The sequence below is a fragment of the Homalodisca vitripennis genome, chromosome 1 (assembly GCF_021130785.1).
Source record: "Homalodisca vitripennis isolate AUS2020 chromosome 1, UT_GWSS_2.1, whole genome shotgun sequence".
Lineage (NCBI taxonomy): Eukaryota > Metazoa > Arthropoda > Insecta > Hemiptera > Cicadellidae > Homalodisca > Homalodisca vitripennis.
The window spans coordinates 147,688,572-147,714,137 of NC_060207.1; the positions used below are offsets into that span (position 1 = coordinate 147,688,572).

Sequence of the window (25,566 nt, forward strand, 5' to 3'; positions counted from 1 at the left end):
TCGGCCTCACCATGTTGACAGTCACTTGTATTTCAGGTGGATCTCGAGCCGCAGGGTAAACTGCATGTTCGCATTGAACTAAAATGGGCTACCCAAGGCAAGTCATTCCGTTATTGTTGCACGATTGGCATTCATTACTAACACCGGACATTTTCATTGAATGTGCATTCAGTCCATTTTTGTTGAATGTGGCTTTTGTTGTCATTTTCAAGCTTTCTAATCATCAAAAATTACAAAATTATTGCAATGTCTTCTACATTTTAAATATATTGCTAACACATGGTGTATGTCTCATTTGTAAAAAGCTGTGTTTATTTTAAAAAAAACTTTCCCACATTTCTTTTGGGTTATAGTTGTGGTGCTGCTGTTATCATAAAAATACAAAGAAATTAGTTAACACCATCACTAAGCATAATTAAATAGTTTATCAGTCCAAATGTTCTTAACATTCAATTGATGTCTTTCCTCATTATTAATTCCAAAGCATTTTTCACAAATCTGTGTCCCTTGGGAATAATTAGTTTGGTTACCTGTTCATGTACTGTAAGTGTTTGGTTTTACAACTTAATGTTTGATTGAAAAAAATAGATAGTTTTTTGGTTAATGTGTTTTCTTATTTCATAAATTTATCACAATCTTTTTTGTTCGAGACTGGAGATTGATCTGTATCTTTGCATGTGAGCATGTTACAACATGTTGCATGACTGTTTACAGAACTTAAGCTAAGTCAAATTTGAAACCTTCTGATACCTTTTCTTCTATTGTTACTTTTAGTTTTACATGTCTTTTTGTCAGCAGCTATGTGAATAACAATAACAGGGATCCTATCCAAAGAACACAGAATATTACTGGCAACATTGAGAATTGACTTCTGTAGAATTACTGCAACCATGAAATAAGACATTGTTAAGATTATATATATATATATTTGAGAGTGGTTTTTTTCTTGTCTGCAAGTGATCATGGTGTTTAAAAAAACCTTAAGCTGTAATCTAAAACATAGTTATTAAAACTAAACTACAACCCTAACAGCAAACTAAAGGGTCAAGCATGTCTTCTTGCCATAAATACTTCAGTCCACTCATCCCGTGCTTGGACATTTGCCAAACCATAAGTGTTTCTTCCATATTATTTCATGGGCACATACTAGTACTTTGATTAAATGTGGCTTACTTTGTGTTATTTTATGTATAGTTAGGATTGTTCAGTCTCAGGAAATTTGTTGTACATAAAATATCACTGTTAGTATGATTGTATCTTGACTTCTAATTATGAACATGATATTTAGATGCACACAACCAGAAGCCACGCGAGTTCAAGGAACGGCAAGGCTTCAACCGGCGCCGTGGTGCCATGCGGCGGCGTGTTCACCAGGTTAATGGTCACAAGTTCATGGCGACATTCCTGCGCCAACCAACATTCTGCTCACATTGTCGAGAGTTCATCTGGTTAGTTTTAAAGCTTAAATAATAATAATTGTCAAATTTTGTAAATGGATATCAAAAATCAAGAATCCTGAGCCAAGAAAGACATTTAAATCTTTTGAAGCATGTGTTAGGTATGCATATTTTGTTGCTGAGCAATCATTCAGTGAATAATATGGCTATTTGAGCTCTCTGATTTAAAGTTTTCCCTGATTTGTGCTGATAGCAAGCCATAAAATCTTAATTATCTCCAAGCCAGCTAGCTGTTACAGCTAGCCATCAAATCATGTTATTTAAATAAAAACTTCTAAAGCAATGTTAGGTACTCTTTTGCATTGTGTGTTTCAGTAGCATTGCGTTTGATATAGATGTGTAGAAAGCAACTCAAGAAAAAAACAAGATGTGTGCAAACTCTCATATATTAAAATTTTTTGACTTCTTTGTGTGGTTTTATGCATATTTTGGTTTTATAGTTTACAAAGTAAAAAGTTTAGGAGTGATATTAGATATTTGGAAACTGTAAAAATTTAAATTATTACCAAAGTTTGGTTAAAAAATTAAATTACCACAGATTGAAATCATTGATTAGTGAGTGTAATTTATCTGTCGTTTATTGTTATTTAAGGAAAGTCTTTGTACTTGCAGAGAAACTTGTGTTTTAAGACTTAATTATAAGATACACAGATAATTCTGCTAAAGAAATACTTGTAAAATAAAGAATAGAAAAAAATGTAATACTCTCATCCATTATTATCATTTAACCCTTCAACGCGTTATTTTTTTTTCATGGTCATACTCCCTCCTGCGTTGATTTTTCTGGCGGTTTTTTAGAGATTTTGTGTTTTATAAATAATATAAGCAAATTACCCAAGTTTATAATTATTTTATTATACTTTTATGTTGTTAGTGTTTAAAATTAGCCAAATTAAACAAAATTAACCTACTTTAGGTTAATTTCCCTAAAAGCTAGCTAACCTACAAACCATTCCCAACTCATGTTTATAAAACACAACAAATTGTTCCTGTCAAAACGGGATTTCCTTCTTCAAAACAATATAGTTAGCTTGTAAAACTAATAATAATAACTAAACAAAGGAACGTAAAACACACAAAAATATGTCAGTTGAACATAACCATCACACTAACAATGACTGTAAACAACAACAAACGTAAGCTGACAAACGATCGGCTGCACGGCAATGACGTCGTCTTGAATGCAGCTGATTTCTCAGATATTTTTTCTAAAGATCGATTTTTCGAGATATCGACTCAATTAATCGAAAGTTTGAATCTTCTCCTTTCGATTGGTATACATTTTTCATTGAAAACATTCGATAGTCGTCTGTTACAGCTACAAAAATAACCGACTACTCCATGACGTACTCAGTACGGCAAAACGCGATCTCAAGTAAAAGTGTCATGACGTACCTAGTACGGCAAAACGCGTTGAAGGGTTAACCACTATCACACAACAAGATGTCAAGTTAACCTTTATGACGTAACAGACTTTTCTACTCCAGCCTTTATTTTACAGAGCAGGTTGCTTAAACTGAGTTTAAATCAGATAACATTTTTGAAAAGTGAGTATAAAAACACTATTGAAAATATGATTCTGAAATCGGAAATCTGGAAACCCCTGAGTAAACAAAAATTTATATATAAATATATATGTAAATATATATATATACAATTCCTAATCTTAGAATAATAAATCGTAAACTAAAACCCTTTTAAAATTCTTTTATTTCAGACACGTGTTTCGGTATAAACCATCTTCAGTGTGAACATTAACTTCTAACTAAATAATAAACAAAACAAATAAATATAAACAAACAAATATAAATTAAGATAACCCTATAATGTGGAGTTCATAACATAATTCTTAATCTATATATTATATTAGAGCAACCATAAGAATGTTTTTGTTTTGTGTGATAATATCTCATACTTGTTTCACATTTCATTTTTTTATTTCAGGGGTCTTGGGAAACAAGGCTACCAGTGTCAAGGTAAGAAAGGGTGTTATTTCCCATACATCCAAAACTATTTACTACTGCAGTCTATTTTCAATTATCTGTATAAGATTCATTTAGTTTGTGTACGTTTAAAAAAAACGTTACTGTTGTTATGTTATTTTATATAGGTTTTAATTTACTTGTAGTATTCAAATAGTTTGGCCAACCAATTTATTAATTCACCAGAGAATCTAAATTTTAAGATACTTATATTATATTAGTTACTTTACTAAAATATTAATTTTAAACATGTATTTACTGTTATAATTTAATAAAATTGACAATGTCTGTTGCATTGACTGTTATATGATTAACGACAAATAAAAATCTTTAATCTTGTATTAAGTCATGGAGTTTTGAATAGATTGGAATTGCAAAATTAGATTCTAAAATTAATTGTAAACATAAAAATCTAAATGTGAAAAAATCAGCCCCAAAGGTCTTTTTGTCCTTTGAAAAAGATAAATCAATATGTTATCTGAGATATACAAGTTTGGAGTTTGCCACAACACTGTTGTGAACAGGCTTTGCTGAGGTTGTAAAATGTAAAATCAACTTATTAATTACTTTTTAACCCTTTAAAGCGCTAATTTAAATTACTACTGTCAAACACTAAGACATAAAAAAATATTTTTTTAAAAATTTCCCAATGCTAATTTTTGTTTCATATTCCTTGGTATTACCTTTATAAGGAAAAATAATAAACATGTACGAGGGTCGTCCATAAAGTAACCGCCGTTTGGGCGTGGCGCGATAAGTAGTGGGGGTAGCGCCGCCATTCTCACATCGGTGTGCGCAGCCGTTCAGTACGCTTCTAGCTGTGCAAGGGAGAGCATCGTGCGATCACGTGTTCTTTTGTTACAACGTAAAAACATGAGCGACGTGATAGAAAATCCCGCCAAGTGTGAAGTGCGTGGTGTAATAAGATTTCTGTGGTCGAAAAGTTACACAGCAGCTGAAATTCATCATGAATTGAGTGCGGTGTATGGCCCAAACATTATGAGCGAAGGTATAGTCCGTCAATGGGTTCGTTTTTTTAAAAATGGAAGAACAAACGTTCACGATGAAGACCGGAGTGGTAGGCCATCTCTCGTCAGTGATGACTTGGTGAACAAAGTGGATGAGAAAATTCGCGAGAACCGTCGCTTCACAATCTCGGAACTTTCAGATCGTTTTCCTGAAATTTCTCGAAGTCTTGTGCATGAGATAGTGACAGAAAAACTAGGCTATCTCAAGTTTTGTGCTCAATGGATTTCAGAAGTGCTCACCGATGATCACAAAATGAAAAGAATGAGTTCTGCCATAGACTTTCTTACTCAGTATGACGTTGAAGGAGAAACATTTTTGAACAGGATCGTTACAGGATATGAGACTTGGGTAGCCTATGTGAATGCCGAAACAAAACAACAGTCAATGCAATGGGATCATACCGCTTCGCCAAGCAAGCCAAAGAAAGCTCGCCAATCTTTTTCAGCGAGAAAATTTATGGCTACAGTTTTTTGGGATGCTAAGGGCATCTTGCTCGTTGAATTTATGGAGCGTGGTACAACCATTACAGCTGCAGCTTACTGTGAAACCTTAAAACAGCTACGACGAGCGATTCAAAACAAGCGTCGTGGTCTTCTGACATCTGGTGTTGTTTGTCCATGACAACGCCCGCCCTCATACAGCTCAAAGAACAACAGAACTTTTGGAAAAGTTCAAATGGGACGTTTTTGACCACCCCCCCCCCCCCTACAGCCCGGACTTGGCTCCCAGTGATTTCCATCTTTTCCCGTACATGAAGCGGTGGCTTGCATCTCAGAGGTTTGCGAGTGATGAAGAGCTTCAAAATGTTGTGACAGGTTGGCTACGTTCTCAGGCGGCAGATGTTTTAAAGACGGAATTTTAAAAACTGTTAAAAGATATGATAAGTGCTTGAATTTGTATGGTGAATATGTAGAAAAGTAGAGAAAAGCTGTAATTTTAACATTTATATAATAAACTTTTTATATCTCAACTGGTTTATTTTTTATTTCAAAACGGAGGTTACTTTGTGGACGACCCTCGTAATATTACATATTTTTGAGAATTTTATACGCACGAAAACATTTGAAATTTTGAATAAACTGCATTGCAGGATAATGTACATAGGAACACTATTTGACAGATTACATTACATTTATACAGGTTATTTATAATGAGTAAATTGTAACTGACGTTTCTGTATAATTAGTACATAAAAATAAATAAGTTCAGTATAAGATTTTGAAATGTAATAATATGAAATTCAACACTTATTTATATGATAGCCTCACAAGGGAAATGAAACAAATATTGTACTTATAAGCCTTATTTATTTAGAATAAATAAACTGGACTTGTATGGTGAAACTGGTATAAAATACAAAACAAATAATTGAAAAAAAATATTACACATAATATACCAAAAATGCGCTCAAACTACGTTGTTCGTAGTAAAATGATAAAAGTTGGAAAACCAGTTCACGTAAAATGAATGAATTCAAACTTTTCTTATTACACTATTAGAATAACAACGGACTGATTCAAAACACTTTGTTTAACAATATAACCAACATACAACCAACACACACGCAGTTAAACAGCTGAATGAAACAAACGCGTCTGTAGGCGTATGCCGCGTCACACAGGCCATACAAAAAATGGCGGCAATTGCTTTCAACCCGAGTAGATACCGTTGCAACGTCCACCAACGGTGACAAAGTGTTTTGTCTAGTCCCGACAGTCGAAAAGAACATCGACTCTCGGGAAGTGCTCTCTTACGGAAGTTTTAACAACTAATTCTTCGTCATTTCAAAAGTAAAGCTTTTGCGTTTGTAGACGTTATCCGCGTTTAAAGCATCAGCAGTTCCGTGTCTATAGGCGTTAGCCGCGTTAAGGGTTAAGTATTTTTTTATGATTGATTTTATTTTGTAATTCGTTTTCAGTTTGCCAATTAACTTAATGTACCCTCAGCATTCTCATTCTTATAATATAATACAATTACATACGTAAATCACAAGCTGGAGAGTGAATTATGAAGTCTGTAATCTTCTAAAGGTGTCGACAATTTACTTTTATAGTCGCATTCATTGAATAAACTTGTCAAATAAATTAAATGTACAGACAATCAGGAAAAAGCAATAAATCTAATAGATTCTTAAATTATTTGTATCCTATTCTACTTGTGTTAGTGAATAATAGTTAGATGATAATTCAGATTTGCCATTAATAATATATCATAGAAGTAGTAAACATTTAACTCAATATTGTGTAGAGCCTGTATCTGGTTCAAGATTTTATTGTTATTAGATTCTTTATAATTTTAATATATGTACATGCCAATAACAACCTATTTGTCTTGCAAATGGAAACATTGAATATTAATATATAGTAAATTTCAATACATATACTAAACCACATGAAATAAGTTATAAACCATTAGTTCTTTGCTTCTCTTCAATAGACACATTTTTGTAAAATAATAAACTGTAGACTTCTAATAATGAGATTTAAACATTGATAGGGTTGATTAGAAGGTTACCCACATGTAACATATTTTGTTCTTTTCCAGTTTGTACATGTGTCGTCCATAAAAGGTGCCATCTGTCTGTAGTCACAAAATGTCCTGGCATGAAAGATGATGTGAGTATATCAATGTGTAGTTAAGAGTATAGTTAACTAACGTCTATGATAACAATGACACAGCTTCAGCTACATACAATTGTGTTCAATTGAATAAATTGATGCTTTTCACAGGTTGAGTTGCATTAGTAAATGGTATGTAAACCTTTTGCATATCAAAGAGGGTATATGTGAAACTTATAATATGCTGTAAGGAATATCACAAATAAAACAGTAGTAAAACTATATATAAATGCTCATGAGATTAATATTTTATAAGTGTGGAATTTTTTATAAAATGTCTTTGGCTCTGGAAGAGCTGGTTAATCCCATACCACTTTTTGTGGCTGCAGCGCACTTTCCAATATAATGAGTTTTAAAATTCTTAATATGTAATATATGTGGTACCATTGGAAAGAGAAAATATAAATTTCTGGTATACAGTAAGATTCGTACACTAATGTGCATTTGTATGACCATAGTAAATTAAAAAACAGGACATTGTTTACTCAATTCACACTGTCTATTTTTATTTTATTTTTGTATTCATTCAGTATACACACAAAATATACATGAATATTGACAGGATTTTAATTTAGGTTTATACTAGATAAGAAACAAGAATACACACACACACAAAAACAAGATATATCACAGAAAATAGAACAAGTTTAAACTAAAATTATTACAATTAAAACAGTTACACTTAAAACGGGTTTGGGCACAAAACTATGAATTATATACTACTTTACTTCCAGAATCAACACTTCATCAATGGAATATATGGCATTGTTGATAAGACATTTTTTAATTGAATTTAACATTTATTGAATGTAGCCTCTGATTTAATTTATATAGGAAGATTGTTGTACTATTTTGGTCGTATATTCCTATTTAGGTTTCTTTTTAAAATTTGTAAGGTGTGAGGGCTTATTGCTACATTATTATATTTCTTGGGAAGTAGTTGTGATTGACAAATTCTAGTTCCTGAAGTTTGCTTTTGATCGACAAAATAGTTAAATAATATGCATCCCATGAGCCTTCATAATAGCCTATTTTCTGTTTTAGTATTTTTGTATGGATTGTTTGTCTAAGAATCAGAAAATGTGTCCGTAAAAAATTGTTACAACAAATAAATTAAATAGTAATGATCAAACAATTTATTTTACCTGTTATTAGAATAAATATAGTATTATTAAAATGAAAAGAACTGATTTGTAATAAAATGGTTTATCACATTGAGATTATCAGATTTTCACTTTTCTTTATGGATGTTTGGTCACTAGATAAATTTATAAAAAATAATAAACTTAGAAAAATTTACACACACAATTTACACAATTCTAAACATACAAAACATTTATTTTTTTGCACTTTTTCAGGTACCTAGCTAAAAATAGGTTTCAGTTAATAAACAAGTAATGTTTTAAATAAATATTTATTGCTATATGAACTGTACAGAGGTATATTTGCAATTTAGTTTTTATACATTTTTTTTTTCATTTTAGATTAAAAGATAATCATAATCTAAATAATTATCTTATTAAAAACAATTGATGCCATTTAATTTGAAGTACTTTAAATAAAAAGATAACTAAATGAAAAAGTTAATAGCCTAACTACGCATTGTTTGCTATGAACTCTTTGTTCATGTAGTGAGGATTATAGTATATTTAAAATAATTAATCATCAAAGATAGTGAACAAATTTAAGTAAATTTATTGTTACTTTATTTTTTCAGGGAAAGTGTGCTGATGTGAGTAAAAATTATTTCTATTTACCACTACCATATAAATAAATATTCTATATCTAGGGAGTGTTGATCCAAAAGAATTCAGTTAGATATATTATGTATTTTTGTTGATATTATTCTTAATAAAGTCAACTATGATAAAGTTGTATGATAAATTATCATAATTACATGCTTAACCCTTTGAGTGCCAGGGATCTTGCTACAAGACGATTTAAAAAACACGCTTGAGTGCAGAGAGTCTCGCTCCGAGACGACACGTTCCTACGCGAAGAGTGCCGGAGTCTCGGAATGAGACGATTTCTATTTCATTTCTTGTACCTCTATAACTTATCCCATACTGAATAATATCATACAAAATGCCAATACATTAACTAAACTAATGTTTTCAACTATTATTTCGACTTTTTAATGCTGTTATGTGACGTAAACAACTAACTAAAATACAACACTTTCTCAGTTGGATCGCGATCGCGATGTCGAGACGAATAGCGGAGCGTTTTTGAGGTTATATAATTGTGCGTTTTTATTAATTTAAAATGTTTCCAAGCTATATTAGATACCATACTAACATTAATAAAAAAAGTGGTGACAGTCACTTCCGAGTGTCCATGAAGACGTTGTTGTGGAGTTTGTTTGAAAATTGCCTGAATAAGGTTATGTTTAAGTTTTGAGTTTCGTTTTAGTAAATACTGTTATATTACACATGATTGTGCATTGTTTTAAATGGCTTTTATCTTTAAAGTATTGAAAAGAATTAAAAAAGCTTTTTATAGTGTTTTTAACTAAACAAACCTCTAGCGCTTGAATAATTTGTATAATTGTGTTTATTGTACAATATTAGGTTATGCCATATGATTTTAAGGTGTTTTTTAATGCTCTTCATCATTAAAGTATTCAAATTTAAAAATACATTTTTCTTATATTAGTTATTTTACCTTAAACTGGATTTTTATTTTGTTTCCGTTGAAAAGCCATTGTTTAAAATGATTTTTGATTTCTTTAAATTATATAAACATCTTATTGTTACATATTTTCTGATAAACAATTTATCCACCTTTAAAAAGAATTCAAAAGAACCTTTTAGTTAATAAAAAAGTTAGTTTTATAAAAAAAAGTTGTAAGTGAATTTTTTTTATGAAACCTTGTATATTAGTAAAAATAATCTCTAGCAATTAACTATCTATAAAAATGTTGTTTACGGTACAATATTAAGTTATTACACATGATTTTGGGTTGTTTTTAAATTCTATTTATCATGAAAGTAATGAAATCTCAAAATAACATTTTTTTATAGTAATTATTTCACCCCAAACTTGAATTTTATTTTGTTTCCGTGGAAATGTTGCTGTTTAAAGTGATTTTTTTTTATTCAAAAATAAAAATTTAAATGTTAGGTTCTGATAACTACTACATTTACCTTTAAAAAGAAGTAAACAGAAGTTTTTTATGATAAAAAATAAATTTTATACACATTTTCTTCTAAAACCTTGCGTTTTTGTCCAAAACCCTCTGGCACTTTTCGCATAGTCACACAAAAAATTACTCGGCACTTTTCAACATGGATTTGATTTTATCTCTGGCACTAAAAGGGTTAAAATAATACGTATTTGGTGTTTATTAAAATGTTCTTTGTGAGGTTTTAAATTTTGATCAAATGATAACACATGCATTTTAAATTATTTTTCTTAGAAACTGTGTTAATAATGTACAAAATGGAGATTAATAATAAGTGGAATTTATTTTTTTTTACATAGGATTTACAATGTTTGAAAAAGGCAAATTTTTTGTATAGCCTACACAGATTTACAAAAAGTAAGAACTTGAACTTTGTTGGTATTTTGAACAATCTTTAAAATAATATTGATTATTAAATTTCTCATTTATAAGTAATAATAGAAATTCAGGCTAGAAAAATACAGTTTGTAAATTGCTTACAGTAAATGTAATAAAACTATTCTTTATAATCAAATTATCTATTTTAGTAAGTGGAATATTAATTTTTAATAGTAGTATCACTGTGTATGCTTATGTAAAAAATTATTATGGTTAATCACTTAAAATGATAATTATGCTTGGGTTATTCATATTTCAGTTAATAAAACACAATCATGTATAAATAAAATATTGTATGTGTTCTTCCTTTTGAAACATTGTTAAATTTTTATGTCTGCCATATTTTTACACAGTTTCTAGACAAGAAATGTTTTCTTAAGACACTCTTATCACCTGCTAGACTCTGATACACCATGTAAATTATTACTAAATTCAAACTGTTGCATGAGGTTAAATAGTGCTCAAATTTATCTTTGTTTTTTTTAATACACTAGGTAAATTTGATTAGTTTTTTATTCTCCCTAAAAGGCTTGTATTTTATAAATATGTAGAATTAAAGTTTAGATGAAAAAATGTATTTTTCAGTAGCATTTTTACATACTGGTTTTCTTTTCTTTCAGCTATTTTAATGAGGTTTAGAGTATCATTATTTTGTCATTTACCAGGGTTTAACCACATAGAGTTTCCTACCCACTGCAGATAAGTGAACTATGTGATTAAGTTTCACCACATTTCCTTGAAACATTTCCTCTTATCATAAACATTTAAGTAGAGATAAATATTTATCACTTTCATTAGTAGCTAGCTGACATTTGTGTTCTACATCTAAAAAAAATATTATTCCGTTGTATTTTTGTTGGGAGTCGATGAAATAAAAATCTATTCATTTTACTGGAATATTTATAATAGTATGTCTTTACAAGGACTTGACAATTTTATAGTTTCTCAGCAACATGAAGCACCTCAGATATTATTTAGTGAATAAAGTTTTATTTGATGCAATATACCCATTATAACGTTGTGTAAGTATATTGCATATACCAACGTGATACTCATTGTTAATAGTCAGGGTGGCCACATCACCGGGAATTTACCTAAGAACTCGAGAAATCAAGAAATAATTTGATTACTCCTTGAGTCAGGGCTGATTATTCCCAAATATCGTATTTTACGAGACGTGAAATTGTGAACGTAGTCTGAAAAACTGGGATGGCCTGTGATGTCACTGAATTATTTACAGAGTCCGTGGACAGTGGGTGGTTATTAGAGTGTGTGTGATCGACAATTTATTCGCGAGCCTCACCTGTCATTGTTTAATCCGAGTTTGCCTTCACTGGTCTAGTGGAGTTTATCGTGGTTAGTTGTATGCCCTTATTTTGTATTAAGCCTTATCTTCGTCCGGAAATGATTGCTTATAACAAGCAATCCAATTCGTCGTCAATTTACATAGGTTAAAATGAATAAAAGAAACCAATGCTGTGTTTGGCAATTCTTTACCTTTCCAATGGTTTATAAATCATGTTAATACTTGATTGTTTACGTATTATAACAAAATATTTGGGCTGCGAGTCAAATCATGGATACGTTGAATGGCAGTCGGAGGGTTATGGAGACATTATTACACAGGGTGGCCTACTGACCAGGGAAACAGGAAATAAGCCGGGAATTTAATGAACCAAGAAAAAAGCCGGGAATTTTTCTGAGAACTGGCAAAATTACAAAAACAAATTTTTTGTCTCCAAGAACTCATAAAATCAAGACATACTTGATAGCTTCTTGAATAAAACATTTATTAATCTAAAATCTTGTATTATACGTGACGTGGATCGTGAAATTTAGAATGAATATAGACATGTGTTCGTGAGCTTCATCTGAGGGTTGCCTCCACTAGTATAGTGTAGTTTATCTTGGGTAGTTCTACTCCTGTGCCGCGGGAAACCCCCTCCCTCCCAAAAAACACGCAACAGTGTATTGGACGTCATTAAAATCGACTGACCGTTCCGGACTTCGGCACTAAACGAGCGGTACGCGTAAAGCAGTAGTAACCGCAATACAAACGGGTTTTTGTATTTAAGTATTATCCAGTCGTCGAAGTGGGGCTATAATCAGGCTTAATAGTCCGTTTAGTAGAATAATATATGTTTGACATACCCGATTTTTTATAGTACACCAGGATTTCAGTTGGATTTTTACCAGGCCTGATAAGATACCTTTTGGAGAAGGAAATAGTGGGTAAGCTATAACAAATAACACCAAGAAAGGCGTGCTTGCGTCTGACATGTTGTACAGGAATGACAGAATGAGCTGAGCAGCAGGAGAAACATTTATTGTCTAAAATTGGTTGCAGATAAGTGGCATTGTGTTATACCACCCTGTCGCTTATGTCAGTCGTGAGTGTTCACATTAAACTTGAATTCGCCGCTTGAACCAGCGCTCACACCCCCCCCCCCCCCCCCGCGTATCACCGTACCGCGGCCGAGACCTATGAATGATTGCTCCTCGTACACGTTCCGTTTACATACGTTAAAACAAAGAAAGTGATGTTATGTTTTAATATCACAGTCACATCCAAACCTCGACTGAACTGCGATTAGACTGGAAAAAAAATTCCAATACCAAACAAAAGTGGTTAAATACACTTGAAAAATAACAATATACTACTCATTGAGGAAAGCTGAATCTTGAATCCAAAAAAACTTCTATTCCCGAATGACTACTGATCGGCATTACGCAAATTACTGATTGCTTCGAAGTTCGCCCACTGCTTGATCTCTGACCGGCAATGCTGGACTGCAGTCTGCCCCACGGTAGCGCTGTGTTGGTATTTATTTGTTTTTTTTTTTTTTTTATTCCGTATTGGATATATGTATTTTCCAAACATCACAGAAAGGTAGTTATTAGACATATATATTTTTTTTTAGTCCTGAAGGAAAAGGACGGTTTGGCCCCGCGCTTAGTCCTAAAAGGACCTTTGTGTCTCCCGTACTTAAATTTGTGTCCTCAAAGTCAGAGGCTTTTGTAGAAGCCTATCAGATTTGAGGGCTCCTGTTCTCTGATATCCTTGGGATTGAGAAGATGTGCTCCCAGGAATCTTTTCCGAATATCTAAGATGGCAGGACAATTTAACCAAATATGCTCTGCTGATTCTTCCTCTTCTCCACAGAGTCTACATTCATCAGTCTGGCAAAGGCCCACCCTCATAAGATGTTTCCTTAGGGGGCCGAAGTTATTAGATGATTCGATGATGATGGGGGGTTCATGATGATTCAAACACATCGAAAGACACAGGGATAAAAACTAGGGAGCTTGAAATAGGTGATAGCGATAAATTGTAACTGAATTTCTCGTATACCACTAGCGACAAAATGCTAGAGCACCACAGCTTTGTGGGATTTCTTGCAAATACAGCTGGTGACAATAAACTGTCACCGAACTCGCCATAAAGGTTAAATAAAGTATTACAGTTGTTTATTTGGTTTGAAAATAGACTAGAAAATCGGAAATCTTCAACTGGGAAAACTGGGAATTTGAATAAGGGTGAGTGGCCACCTGGTTACATTAAAAAAAAATGTTTAATGTGTATCATTTTTCAAGCACATTACAGTTTAAAAACGAGTGCCAAATAAATTGTACTGATCTAGTTATCTTACTCAGAGCTTTCTGGTAGGTTTGAAAAACACTTAAGTTATGTGATGTAATTCATGAAAATATTTAGTGTTAGTGATGGAAAGTGGTCCCCTTTAATTATTGTACAGCTTTCTTTTATTTACTGGAAGGATAAAACTCATTGAGCACAAATAAGTAGTTTTAATGGATTGATTTGAAATCTCAGTGTAATTCTACGTTTAATATAATTTTATGGTTGTTTAAGAAACATTGATGTCTTCACAAAGTGACGGTAAAATGTATATTTTAGAGTCAAAGTAGTCAAGCCCAGAGGTTCAATGTGAATGTGCCACACCGATTTGTAGTTCACAACTACAAGAGGTTTACATTTTGTGATCACTGTGGATCCTTGCTATATGGCCTTATACGACAAGGTCTTCAATGTGAAGGTGAGTTAAGAGTGGTAAGATGTCTGTCATACAATATAGTATAAGGAATACATACATCAGCGTAACCCAGAGATTTAATGTGAATGTACCACACCACCTCATAGTTCTCAACTAAGAGAGGTTTAAATTCTGTGATCACTGTGGGGTCATCACTGTATGGCCTGATATAGCGTAAGAGTCAGGAGTGGGAAGAGATATTCATTATACAATAGAGAGTAACTGTATGGTTTACTTAAACTAATTCAGGTCATAGTTCTAAATTTTTGATTTAACCAAAATAATTGCAGATTAGTTGAGCAATAGAATTTTCTATTTTAATCTGTTGTAAAATATAAAAAATGTAAAGGCTGATGCTACATATCTATTATACATTTTAATTTTAGATAAATATTAATTAAATTTGTGGGATATGAAAACAACTTTAAACATATTGTTTTGTGATATCAGTTTGAGTGGACATAAAGACAATAGAAATACATGAACTAAAATAGTTAATAAAATATGTGATGTATGAAATTTGATCATTTTTGTTTAATATAGTAAATATTATGTCTGTCTATAATTTTATAACAGAAGATAGCACTCACTATAATAATAATAATAATAATAATAATAATATATATATACAAAGTGTATTTAAAAAATTAAGTAGCTATATGTATATGAATCAAGTAAACTATGTAACAATTTTATTTTTTTGCGAAAGCCCAATCTTCCATCAAGTTTTGTTTATAATTGCCACCAATATTAAAGGGCTCACTTATCATATTGAACAACATTTTTTATAGAAGTGCCATAGAAGTTTGCTGCTTTTTGCTGTGACTTCAACACAGTTACAAAAGTGCTTGGTAGTCACTGAGTACTTACAGGTCATCGGGGCTGTTGGAGGATGATCAAATTGTTCCCAGTCAAATGCTGTGTGTGTTACTCAAGTTCGTTTTGCCGCCTGTGGGCGGGGATTGTCATGCAGAAAAACAATCACAGAGAACTCTTCTTGAAACTTACAAAAATTGTTCTGATAACAAAGAAATTACAAAATCTCTTTTCATTATTTTTCTGCAGCAAATCATCAGTGATTACTGTGATTTTCCCAGTCCGTTTCTCATCAAGAACATTCTTTTGGAAATTTTTTAAAACTTTTAATCATTTGCATACCATTTCATCACTCATAATGTGTTTAGGTTGTGATTTTTTAACTGTCTTTAGCGCTAAAATAGCAAATACCAGCCCTTATTTCACAGTAATAGGATTTGCAATCAAGGGATGCATTTTGAATGTGTATATTAACAGATTTAGACACAATAGACTTTTGCCATAATGTCTATGGTATCTGTCTCGGGCGTCTGTGGCCTGCTAACAGATGTATGTAGACAGTGTAGAAGTGCAATTGCAGCACTATAGCGACTGAATTTAAATTGAATCGTTCTAAAAAACATGTCTCACAAAATAAGTAAACAACTTTCTAAATTTTTGTTGCTAGAATAATGAAACGTTCTATAATTCAACTTGTAAAGTTGAACTTCTTGATGTAATCATAGGATAATCAATTAACATCTTAATACAAAATTTCACTGCTTTTGATATAAAATGAAACCTATGTTATGTTTTCATGCTTCAACGGGATAAGTGGGAAACTTTATATGCAACCGAGAGTTTTCTGCTATTTATTGCCCTCCAAAATCGCTTTTTTCGCGTTCCTGTATATTTTCTTCTTTTTGGAAGCTGTAATGAGGTCAAAGTGAAAATGCACTAGCAATTGTGACCTGAGTTGGGGTTTTTCTGTGCAGCACATACTGAGTGTTTATGAATAATCTGTTAAAGAACACTGTTACCATTAGGTTAGTTTGAAGTTTTTCTAAGTGAATAAATCTTTAGATCTCATAAATTTATTTTCTCAGAAAGGAAGCTCTATAGATGGATTTTAAAATTAGTTGGTTTCTTATATTTACACTGCTATGTTGTTCATTATAAGAATAGTAACAATATAAGCTGTCTTTGCAATAGTTAAAACAAAACAAACTGAAAACAGTAATCATTTTCTATTTCAGTGTGTAGTATGAATGTACATAAAAGGTGCCAAAGAAATGTCGCCAACAATTGTGGAGTCAATACTAAGCAAATGGCTGAAATCCTCTCGACAATGGGCATCTCCCCAAGTCGACCCAAGGTAATATTGACCACTGACTCAACAATAAAGTAACATAATATGGAAAATAATTCAAATTGTTCTCACCTTTTACTTTGTTAATCAAACATTTTTTCTTATTTATTCTTTATAATACATTTTAAGCTGCTCTAAAGGAAGTATCCGTCATTCATTTAACTCTGGAACTGGTAAACACCTGATATCGGGCGTTCTAGTTATAGTGTTGACAGCAGCACACAATATCGAGCTTTTTGTTAAGTCTTTAAAACTGCAATCAAACAGTATTGCTTTTAACCCTTAAAGCACTGAAGAAAGATTGGTCTGGGTACAATTAGTGTGAATTTAGGGTTAAAAAAACAGTTTTTGCCAAAGTTGAATTAATTTACTGTTTCTTAGAAAAAAAAAAATAAACAAAAATGTTTTTTTTTAACTCTATAGTTATTGGAGGGCATGCTCTACACATAGGAATTGCATTGTAAAAAAAGCAAAAAATTCATATGAAATAATTTATATTTTTTATGGTATTTATTGGGGTATTTTTATGTAAACAGATGTTACAGTTTTCGGATACACTGTATAGGCTACAAAACATATTATTAAAGTATTCATTCTCTAGATTGTAATCTCAATATAATTATAGACTATGAAATAGGAAGTTTGTAGAGTAGATTTGTGTAATGATGTAATGATATGTACACAGCTGACCACCCAGACTGGCAGCTCTCCAGGCAGCAGCAATATGAATGCTGTAGACAGGGAGAAGGGGGAGAAGGGAGGCAGCAGCTCGCCTATACCACCTGACGAGGATGGAAAGCGTGTAGATGACGACAAAAAACAGCAAGCTGACTCAGAGCGTAAGTTACAAGACACTGCCTCTTTAAGAAGTTAGGAAAATCAAATGAGTGGATAATTATTTTTTGAGTATTAGACACAGTAATTCCATTAAATTTAGTCATACAAGGTGTGGATATTAAATAACGAGACTGATGTAAAAAATTTACATTTTACCTTATACATAATCACTTACTGTCACCTTCAATATACACAGCTTCTCTATCCATAAAACGCTCCGTGTGAATTTTCTATTGTTAGAAATAATGCTGGAAGTCATCTTATGTCAGGTCCTTTAGGACACATGCCACTTTCTCTTTTACAGCTTTCACAGACTCAAATCTTGTGCCTTTTAAAGCAGATTTCACCTTGGGGAACAGATAGAAGTCACATGGTGCAAAATATGGTGAATAAGGTGGATGGTCTAACACTGGAATGCTGTATTTGGCTAAGAACCTCTTGACAGATAACGCAGAGTGAAATAGCGCATTGTCTTGTTGGAGAACCCATGATTTGTTCTTCCGCATTTTTTCCATACTCTTTGATGTAGTTAGAAAGTTCCTCAAGGTAGTAATATTAATCAGTGTTTGACCTTCTGGAAAACAGTGAAGGTACACAATCCCATAGATATAAAAAAACAATCAACATTGCTTTAAATTTTAACGTTGGGCTCTTTCAGTGTATGGATTGGTACTTCGTTTCTGGATCATAAGTAAAATAAAAGTTTCATTAATAGTTATAATAATTTCATAACAAGTTATTATAGTTTCCAAAAAATTTAAGTGATTTTCAATTGCTTATAAAGTGCCAGTGAAAACATTTTTGCAAGCTTCTTGTTGTTCAAATGTTAGAATTTTTAGGCATCATTTTAGCACACACTTTTAAAATTGTTATGTAAAATTTACCATACACATTCTTTATAAATACCTACAGTTTCACCAGTTGTGCGAATACTTAATTGATGATCAGATCGAATCAAACTATCAACTTTTTCAACATTTTGAACCGATTTTGACGTTGAAGGTTGACTTGGTCATGAATCATTTTCAACATCGGACCATCAGGTACTATGTGAACCTGGACGTAGCAGCCCAGCTGTGTCAATACCCTGGACCAGTTAGACTGTTCCGGCGGACCGAGGATGAGGTCATCTGTCTCATACCTGATGTTTTGAGAACTAACAGAGGTAACTTCCTACTGGCTCAGTTGCTCAGGTACCGCTACCCCAACCAGTTCTGCAACGAATCTGAGGATGCTCTGTTCCTTTGGCTAGATTAAGGCAGGCAATCATCAAGCATCCGTGCTCACCAAGTACGATGTGAACGAAGTCATCTGTAAAGTCACTGTGACTGCTTTCATGCAGAGGCAAGAAGCTCTTATGTTTCCCAGCTCGTTTGGAGCATCCATAGATCCTTCTCATCTTCTCTGCCATCTTTAAAACACTTGAACCATTTAAAAACACGGGCCCGTGATAAACATTCACCGCCATATACCTCTTTCAGTAAATTATAACTTCAGTAGCAGTTTTTCCAAGTTTAAGTGAAATTTCACAATAATTTGTTGCTCTACTATTACTCTAACAATTTTATCCGGTAAAACAAAAAACAACAATAATGCGAACTTAGGCTCTGACTAAACGGTGTTGTTTACAGGAGCAAGACTAACTGCATACTAAAGAGAAAAGTTAACACTAAACAACTGTTGTTTAATGATGGTTGCCACACATATTCTTGATCCGCAGCAATGTCAGTCTCATTATGATGTAATAGCCACACCTCTTATAATGACAACAGTCCATTTTGTGCCAGCCTCTAACTTGTAGCTTTGTTTATTATAGTAGACATGTAAAGTAAATACCATAGTAACTATCTTGCAGTAAAAACCTGCAAAAAGATAGACATTTCAATTTAAAGGTTGTAGAAAAAGCAAGGAATTTATTTTGCATTTTCCACATTTTAGATGGCACATTATAAAGTTTTAGCCCATATTTAAGTTTTAGAATTTAATTCTTGGAACAATAATAAATATGGCTCTTGAGACAAGAAGTCATGTCACTTAAAAACCATGCAGTGCATTAAAAGTAATGTCAATGTAAAAAATCATGTAGTGGATATAGCAGGTTGCTGCATGGACAGAGATACTGTTGGTTTAAATCCTGCCTGTGTGACCAATAGCTTAGTGAACACTTGTACTATATCAACCCTCTCCTTCATTCTCTTTCATAAGATTCTAGGCAATTGTCCATCGAGAACTTAGAAAATAAGATTGAAAAGGTAATTGATCTCTTCTTTATTAATAAAAAAACCTTTTAAAAATAAAACAATTTGACTTCTATTAGAAATCAGAGATGAAACTATAACTTTTTTTATTTTATAGCTAAAGTAAAATATTATAAATAAAAAGTAAATATATTTTTATAAAGTTATGGATGAATTTGAGAATATGTTATGTTTCAGGAAGAGCAGAGGGAGTTCGTAGATTAGGTGTTGATGATTTTCATTTCATAAAAGTTTTGGGTAAAGGGAGTTTTGGAAAGGTCATGTTGGCAGAGAGGAAAGGCTCTGATGAAGTTTATGCCGTCAAGGTAGGTTCAGTAGCATTTATAGTTAACATTCAGAATAAATTTATGATATTGTAGTTGTCATAGTATAAAAAATATAATGAAAATTTAATCAAGTACTTTTGTATTAAAGAAATAAACCTTGGAATTTGGAATGAAATGTATCTTCTGGCAGTGCCAAATATATCCAATAAATGTTTAGATGTAATGTGGATTAATAAGTAGTCTTAATTGGAGTTACAAGTTTTAATAATCATGAAAATTTTCTGTCCTCATCAACTATCACCTAAGCCAATCACGAATAATTTAAGGTCCTGGTTTCACTACATCACACACAAGATATAGCAGGAGCATAAACTCTTAACTGACATAAACTCTTATAGCAGGAGCATAAACTCTTAACTGACATAAACTCTTATAGCAGGAGCATGTCAGTTTATCGTCAGTTGGGGTCTGAGACTTTTCTTGAACAGTTATTCTTGAAGTATTGATATTAACTAAGAAGTCAAATAAATTCTTTAGCTGCTTGGCTTCTTATTAAACTTAACAAAGTATTACTTAAGTAAGAATGAATGTAAATTATGACTCTACATATCTTTACATACGGTTGGAAAAAATACTGTACAGGAATTTCCAGAAAAGACAACACTATTCTACCAGGAGAAATGTTTACCTTATTTGAACTTACTTAGATAAAAAAAACCTGTAGTACTATTTTAATGAAACTTAAATTATTCAATAAGAAAGAGTTTAAATTGCTATTAAAAATGGTTCAATAAAAGAAAATGTTTTTTTATTGTGTAGATGAATTTCCAGCTTGGGACAACAGTACCTTCATAATTATTTGATTAGGTAATTTTTTTACTTTTGTTTTGTATTTATTATCATTACTTATTTATTTAAATTTAGGATTAATTAATAGTTTGTTTTCTTTTTACAATTAAATTATGATATACATCTTGAAATTTTGTACAGAATTATGACTTGTATATTATGTATGAAAAGAAAATACCATTATATTATGTATCATGTTGAAATATTGCTGAACCAAAATGTAAATAAGTTAGTACTAAATGTTCATTTACTCTGTATTTCTTTTAAATAATTTACAATAATTAGTCTAAATTAAGTTTGACAATTTTTTAATAAAATTCTTATTTGTTTGATATATTTTAAATTGTAATTATTTATTGAAGTTTATAATTTATTTATTTTGTTTTAAAATTCAGAACATCTTAATCCCATTTTATTATATAGGGTGTAACAAAAAGATTGGGCTGGCTATGTATTTTCAAATTCTGAGTGTGATTCTAAGCTAAAAATGAAGAATAACTTTTTTCCAATTTCCACTTTGTTTAGCCGATAGCTGCCATTTTGTAATTTATTAACAAATTATTATCTCTAAAACTAGTAAAGCTAAAGAAACCAAATTTGGCACATAAATTTGAATAGGTAATGGAAAAATCAACCCTTAGCCATGATAAAACTTATACAGAATATATTTTCTTATACAGGACATATTCATACAACAATGCAAATTACAAGAAAAACAAAAATTAGGAGACATAGATACACCAACCGAAATATACTGTAAATAAGAACTGGAAGCTAAATATTATTTACAACACTACAATAATTTGTTGTTTCATAGTGTTTCATATACAAAATACAAAAACAAATTTTTATCTATCATTAATTAGCATACTACTGCTCGTTTGTTGTCTGCAAATAGTTGTAACAGACTCAGGACAATGCACAAAAATAAATGTACAGATTGTAAACAAAATATTACTTACAAAGCTTTGATAATTTGGTTATCAATTAAACGTTTTTAATTTTTTTTAATAACATTTATTTTTATTCATTATTTCTCAAAGGACTCCATTCATTTGTGATTGTGATGATCAAGCCAATACTACAGTTAGAAAATGATGGATAGTATCAACAAGTGTACTTATTTTTGGACCCTATCTTTTAAATAAATCTTTATTTCACAAAGGTTTTTTCAGAACTCGTTGACAAGAAAATAATTAGAAGCTTTATTTGCAACATTAGATGCTTTTAATTGACTCCTTTGTATATTCATTCCTTGTTTGTCCACTGAGCAGACAAAATACAACATATTCCCTACAGATAAAAATTAAGAAATTGCTATATAGTCACAATTAATTTATATGAAACTTAAACACTAGAAACAGTAAACCTTTTAGTTCTCTTGGGACAAGAAGCAGAGAAACCTCTCATTGCACTTAGTCCTAAAAAGACCTGTGCTCTTGCTCCCGGAGTGACAGGACATTCAGGTTAAGAGCAGGGGCCACCTACTGTTGAGATCAATGAAAAGGAATTTGGCCACAAATCTCAGCCATGTCTCCTAGAAAGAAAGGAGATCAGCTCTGTACCAGCCTCTCCAGTCAAAACTGGTAGAGGTGGCATGTATGTATGTCTAGGCTAGCAATTGCCTTTAACATTTAGGAGGTCCACTAACCCCAAAGGTCATCTCCCGTAGTAGACTAGACCTATTGATCTTCCCTTGAACCCCAATATCTCCACATTTGCTGTTAGTTATGTGTTATTCCTGGAAATAAATAAGGTTGTCAGTGGAAGTTCAACTGGAAGATATAAACCAGATAGAAATTATCCTTCCTTGGGGAAAAAGTACACCTTACAACATAAGCTTAAGTGCCATCAAAATCAACTTGACAATACAGCCACATTTTTTACAATACAGATACAAAAAGACTCGTCTATGTTCGGGTTGGTTCACTTGTAGCACTTCAGCTTGTCACATAAATCTTTGTATCCTCCTGAACGACAATATGGTTTAATATACAGGGTGGCCCCAAAATCCCTTTACTCAATACTCAAGTACGTTGCACACTATAATAAACAAGACTGCAGCAAATATTGAAATTTGAGCGGTAAGGAGAAAATGGTGGGAGTTAATGAGGTCCCCCAACCAGAAGTCGCCTTCTATCTCTCTCGCTCAAGGTCGCCGAGTTCCAGTCTAGCGCTTACAGAGAAAAGATGGCAGATACAAGTGTTTTTAGTATCAGGAAGTGTTTGGTTGCTACTGTGTGGGTACATGAACCTCCACAAACCAGGAAAACAATTGAAGACGTTATGCATGACTTTTTGGTGTGATTCAATAAGCCTTCACCTTCCTGCCAACCTTAAATAACTTGACAAAAGAAAACATTTGATACAGGATCCGTTCATAATGCGCCCAGGAGTGGAAGACTGATTATTTGGCTTTTAACCTGCGCTGCTGTGGCAATTTCAATTGAGTGTTCACCTATGAAATCAATCAAAACGCTCTGCTGAGCTGGGAATTCCAAGAACAACAATGCAAGATCACATGCGCAAGGATTTAAATGTTAAATGCTATCAGCCAGTATCAGTTAATGAGTTAAGTGACAAAGATATAGACAACCACGTGCAAGCATGCCAACTTATGCTGCAACGCTTTCGAAGATTAAAGGACTAAAAACATGTGATGTTCAGTGACAAATGTGCTATTTACCACAGTTCTCGCAATCACAATGTTTATTTCTGGTCTAAAGAAAATCCAAATTTTTACGAAGAAGTGGAAAATAACCCGCATTACCTGATGCTTTAGACTGGAGTTTTAAGGGACGATATTTTTTACCCCTATTTCTTAGAAGGCTGTGTCAATCAAGACAGTTATATCAAAATGATTAACAAATGGCTGGTACCTGAATTGACAGCTCAGGGAATATTGAACACAGTCATTTTGCAGTAAGATGGCGCTCCACCACACTTCGCTCTGACCGTCTGCTGCCGCCTGAATGAACTGTTTTCAGACCAATGGATTGGATTGGGGTCTGTAAATGCCCCAATGCCCTGGCCTCCAAGAAGCCCAGATCTTACAACAGCTGATAATGTGCTGGGGTTTTTATCAAGGAAGGGGTATCAAATCAAATCAGATTTTTATTGCCGGAACATTATACAACGCATGGCAAATGTCATATTTTTGCTTTTTACTTGCTAACATTTTTGTCAAACACACCACAATAAATTCCATTCAAACATACAATTCTGCAAACGTATCTACATCCATTCATTCACCAATTATTCCCACTTCCAGCGACGAATTTTGTCAGTCTTTTTAATTGGTGGTCTCCCAATCATAAGCAAAAAACTCGTCAACATTATAAAATGTTTGTGACACTAAAAAGCGTTTCAAATGAGTTTTTAACACTTTGAGCGTTGGAGTGTTTTTAATTGAATCTGGTAACTTATTGACGAAATGAACACCTGCCTGTGAAGGCAAGCGTTCAAAAACCACCGTTCTGTGTCTACCAGTTTGGTAGTTATCTCTGCCTCTGGTCTCATACACATGTATGTCTCGGCCATTCGTCATGGCACATTTAGACACACAAAACAGCGTTGTTTCCAAGATGTAGAGACTCGGCAGCGTCAACAGTTGCAAATTTTTGAAGGCTTCCTTGCACGACTCTCTAAATTTCAGCTTAGCGATAATGCGGATTGCTTGTTTTTGCAGCTTGAACACTCTCAGGAATTGATTGTTTGCACAAGCTCCCCACAACACCAACCCGTAAGTGAGGTAGGGGTAAATCAAGCCATAATACACCATCATCAGAACCTGACTCGGGCAGTATTTGGCTAGAGACCTCAAAACATAAATGCCTGAGGCCAATTTGGAGCAAACGTGGTCGATGTGATCGTTCCAAGTCAACCCTCGATCTAGGTATATATCCCTAGGAATTTCGAACAATATACTTCGTCCAGCATAGTGTCAGCCAACATAACGGCTGGCTCATCATGACTATCTACTGATCGTAAAGCAAAATTTATAAAATTGGATTTTGCAGAATTTGTTTTAAGATTGAGGCTGTTAAAAGTTTGGACGCAGTTGTTAATTTCAACAAAACTCTGCTGTTCCAGAATAAATTTTGATTTGCTAGTGAAACAGAGAGTCGTGTCATCAGCATACTGCACTAGTCTTCCGTGCAGAAGTGATGAACCTACATCATTGACATAGATCAGAAAGAGAATCGGACTGAGAATTGAGCCCTGTGGGACACCATAACTCAGGTGAATTGGTTCAGATAATTTGTTTGAGATCTGGACAATTTGAGTTCTGTGGCTTAGAAATGATCTGAGCCACTGGAGAGGCACGCCTCGTATGCCATGGGATTCAAGTTTGTCAAGCATTGTAACATGGTCAACACAGTCGAATGCTTTCGATAAGTCCAGGAACACACTCAATGTGTGATCCCGACGTTCTAGTCCCTCTACAACCATGTCGACAAGATTTACAACAGCGTCTATTGTCGACTTGCCC

The 25,566-nt window shown here is 32.8% G+C and overlaps 1 protein-coding gene across 2 annotated transcripts in view; it reads left to right on the top strand.

The window, feature by feature from the left end:
- The window catches only part of LOC124373655 (protein kinase C), a 59,031-nt gene that overhangs the window by 9,831 nt on the left and 23,634 nt on the right, over nt 1–25,566 (top strand). Inside the window, exons 2-10 of one of the 2 annotated variants that reach the window (XM_046832010.1) lie at nt 37–97; nt 1,289–1,448; nt 3,402–3,433; nt 7,013–7,083; nt 8,804–8,818; nt 14,565–14,703; nt 16,752–16,870; nt 17,550–17,703; nt 20,137–20,264. In XM_046832010.1, coding sequence (XP_046687966.1) covers nt 37–97; nt 1,289–1,448; nt 3,402–3,433; nt 7,013–7,083; nt 8,804–8,818; nt 14,565–14,703; nt 16,752–16,870; nt 17,550–17,703; nt 20,137–20,264 — 879 coding nt within the window. The remainder of the gene's footprint in view (nt 1–36; nt 98–1,288; nt 1,449–3,401; nt 3,434–7,012; nt 7,084–8,803; nt 8,819–14,564; nt 14,704–16,751; nt 16,871–17,549; nt 17,704–20,136; nt 20,265–25,566) is intronic. The other variant, XM_046832016.1, reaches the window with a different exon arrangement.